General features: G+C 45.6%; 1 protein-coding gene across 1 annotated transcript in view; it reads left to right on the top strand.

The window, feature by feature from the left end:
- LOC112139337 (vesicle-fusing ATPase) overlaps window positions 1–2726 on the top strand; it is a gene marked incomplete at its 5' end in the record, with an annotated part of 12776 nt that extends 10050 nt beyond the window's left edge. The window contains 2 exon segments of the mRNA XM_024262085.2: window positions 2021–2220; window positions 2294–2726. Coding sequence (XP_024117853.1) covers window positions 2021–2220; window positions 2294–2494 — 401 coding nt within the window.
- Window positions 2727–3065: the final 339 nt, after the last annotated feature.

The following is a 3065-nucleotide window of genomic DNA, read 5'->3' as shown; positions in this document are numbered from 1 at the left end:
AGGCGGGATGGGGCAACCCTCTTGGGGCCAGCCGTTTCTCTGGACGGCGTCCGCCTTTGCAGCGGTGTCTAGGGGGTGGGTGGGGGGGTGTGGGCCGGTTGGCCCTTTCTAGTGGGGGTGCTGTCTGTGGGGAGCGGAGGTCCCATTAGGCACGGGACCAGGAGGGTCTTGGCGGGTTGCGGTCTCTACTGATACAATCTGTGGGGGCCGCGGCTGGTCTGGCCGCCTCGGCCCCGTTACTGCCTGACCAGCGCATCCACGGGAGAAGTTCTAGGGGGCATGGGCTGGGATCTGTCCCTGGGAGGGTGGTTGTACTGTAGTGCGCTGCGGGGGGTCGACTACCTGCCAGTGGCCCCCCTCCTGCGGCCTCTGCATGGTTTCGCTCCTCCCCTTGGTTTTATTTGCACCTTAGACATGTAGGACCCTTGGTGGGGGGGTGCTTGGACATCACTGCCAGCAAACAGATGATGCCCAGTTAAGGCCTTCTCACCAATTTTAACTGCACCCTACTAGTACACACACCTCTAACACCACAAATATACACTCTAACAAACAAACACGCATGCATCACACAAGGATGGTTAGACCCTCGACCTTCTGTCCCCTACCCCATCTAAGGCAGGGGAGGGGGGTCTAGTCTCTTGGGTGCCGGTCTCCTGGGCCCGGCAGTCTCCTCTCCACGCCGGGAGTGGGATCCCCGAGATTTAAGATCTAGAGCAGGGGATCACTGTACATCGGAGCCTGGGGGTGTCCAGGTCTCGGTGGTGTGGGTTCTGTCCTTGACCTCCAGAACTGGGCCTTTCCAAAAACTCCATCAGTGGTAGAGCCTGGTCGGGCCTTGTTAACATCACTCCTCCGGGGCCTCCGCTTCTCTTGGGAGTCCCTCTCCTGCGCAGTGGTGGGTGGCCCCCTAGACCTCCCACGTCAGAGGTGGGCAAAGGTCTAGAGCATGGGGTGGGTCTCCCTTGAAGGGGCCCTGGCTCGTACCTGGGGTGGGGCCAGGGGATGCTCGGCGCTGCTGGGTGGTGGTGGGCTGCTCGTCCGGTGTTAGAGGGGCTCTCCAGGATTGGGCCTTGCACCGGCCCTCCTGCCGTGGTGTGGGAGCTGCTGGACCAGCTTTTGGTTCGGCTGGGGCCTGCACTCTCTGTGCTCCTCTGCCTTCCTGCTCTCTGGCGTGGGGGGCCTCTGCGGCGGACCTGCGCCTATATATATATATATATATATATATATATATATATATATATATATATAAACATAATCAATATAAATTAAGTTTTGCATAAAATACAACAGGGGTTTATACTCAGAAACCCCGGTGCAACAGTAAGGTCTGTCTAACACAAGAAGCTCTCAGCACGTATCTGTTGGCTCAGCTGTTGGACGGAACAACAAACAAATGTTCCACCGTCTTTCTCTTTCCCTAACTCTGTACCCCTCAACACAGGGAAGTTAAAGGGTAAGAATCTGATGAGACTGGCTGGAGTATGAGAGCACTGGCTGTCTTTTCAGACTCCTGTTGGTCTTATCAGATTTACACTCTAACATCAGTTCAAAATTTCTACTAAATGATTCATTTAGAAGGAGATCTTCCCTCCACTGTTAGTTGATCAGATCTACCTAAAAGCTTTTCACATATTCTCTCTGTCACTTCTTAAGATTCTTATACATTTAAGATAATATTTCTTTATTGGAATAATTTAAACTGAATAGATTAAAACAATAATAATAAATAAAGTCTGTGTGTTGCTATTTTGAACTGTCTGTAGTCCTTTGAGACAACCCTGGCAAAAGTTTAAAAAAAAAAAATAGAACAGAATTGAGCTGATATAGGTCAAAAGGTGATGGAAAGATTACAGGATTCTTAAAGAGTTTAAGATAAAAAGGCAGTATGTTAGGCAGGACATATAGTTGTGAGTGTGCAGCATTATAGCATTGTTTTTTTTTTTTTTACCATGTGAACAAGTTTGTTGAGACGGTTTCTCCTTTCTTTTTGTCTGTATTTGTATCTGTGGGACTTCAGGCTGTAAGCACGTGAAAGGGATCCTGCTGTTTGGACCACCTGGATGTGGGAAAACACTGATGGCTCGGCAGATTGGCAAGATGCTCAATGCTCGAGAGCCAAAGGTTGTAAATGGCCCAGAGATCCTTAACAAGTATGTGGGAGAATCTGAAGCCAACATCCGCAAACTGTTTGCAGAGGCAGAAGAGGAACAGAAAAGGGTGAGATTTTTGTGGTGTTTTCAACTCCTCTTCCACCTTTTCAAGAGTAAATCTTAACCATTTGTATTTTCAGCTGGGGGCGAACAGTGGTCTTCACATCATTATCTTTGATGAGCTAGATGCTATCTGCAAACAGAGAGGCACAGGCGCCAGCAGCACAGGTGTGCATGACACTGTGGTCAACCAGCTTCTGTCTAAGATTGATGGCGTGGAGCAGCTTAACAACATCCTGGTTATTGGTGAGCCTCATGACACTAAATACTCTGCTTTATAGTTCTCACATCTATTTCAATAAATCTCATCCATCTCACCTAAGTAGGTCAGTGCTTTTCTTTTGCAAGAAAGTTACAAAAGTTTGGGGAATATTTTTTTTATTATTTTTATAAAGAACCATCTCATTACATTCTCAATACTTCAGAGTTAAAAAAATCTCCATGACTGAGACTTGGATTACACTAAAAGGTTTACTAATTACTTAAGCATTTCTGCAAACTTTTGATTGTGGTTTTATGAAAGATAAACTGTCAGTTTGAATTTTAGATGAGGCTCTACTTTAAGTTTTAGACTTTGTGGCTTCAAAAAGTCTGCTTTGGCTGTAGACTAACCTTCTCATGCAGTAATTATGATAAAATCAGTTATGATTTTTATAGTGTTTTTATTCATCTTTCTTTTTTTTTTTTTAGAAAAAAAAATTATGTTTAAATTCTATAAAGGTATATTTATCTGTCCACCAAACATCAGTGTAATTTTATGTTAATTTGTTGGTATGAGTGTAAATAATTTAAAATATGTTATCATGTTGTAATTATTAGTGGGGGAGGAAATATTTTTAGATGTATCAAATG

The sequence above is a fragment of the Oryzias melastigma genome, unplaced genomic scaffold (assembly GCF_002922805.2).
Source record: "Oryzias melastigma strain HK-1 unplaced genomic scaffold, ASM292280v2 sc00366, whole genome shotgun sequence".
NCBI classification, from domain to species: Eukaryota; Metazoa; Chordata; class Actinopteri; order Beloniformes; family Adrianichthyidae; genus Oryzias; species Oryzias melastigma.
Note: the sequence above shows the minus strand (reverse complement) of the source record. Positions and strands in the feature narration are given on the sequence as shown.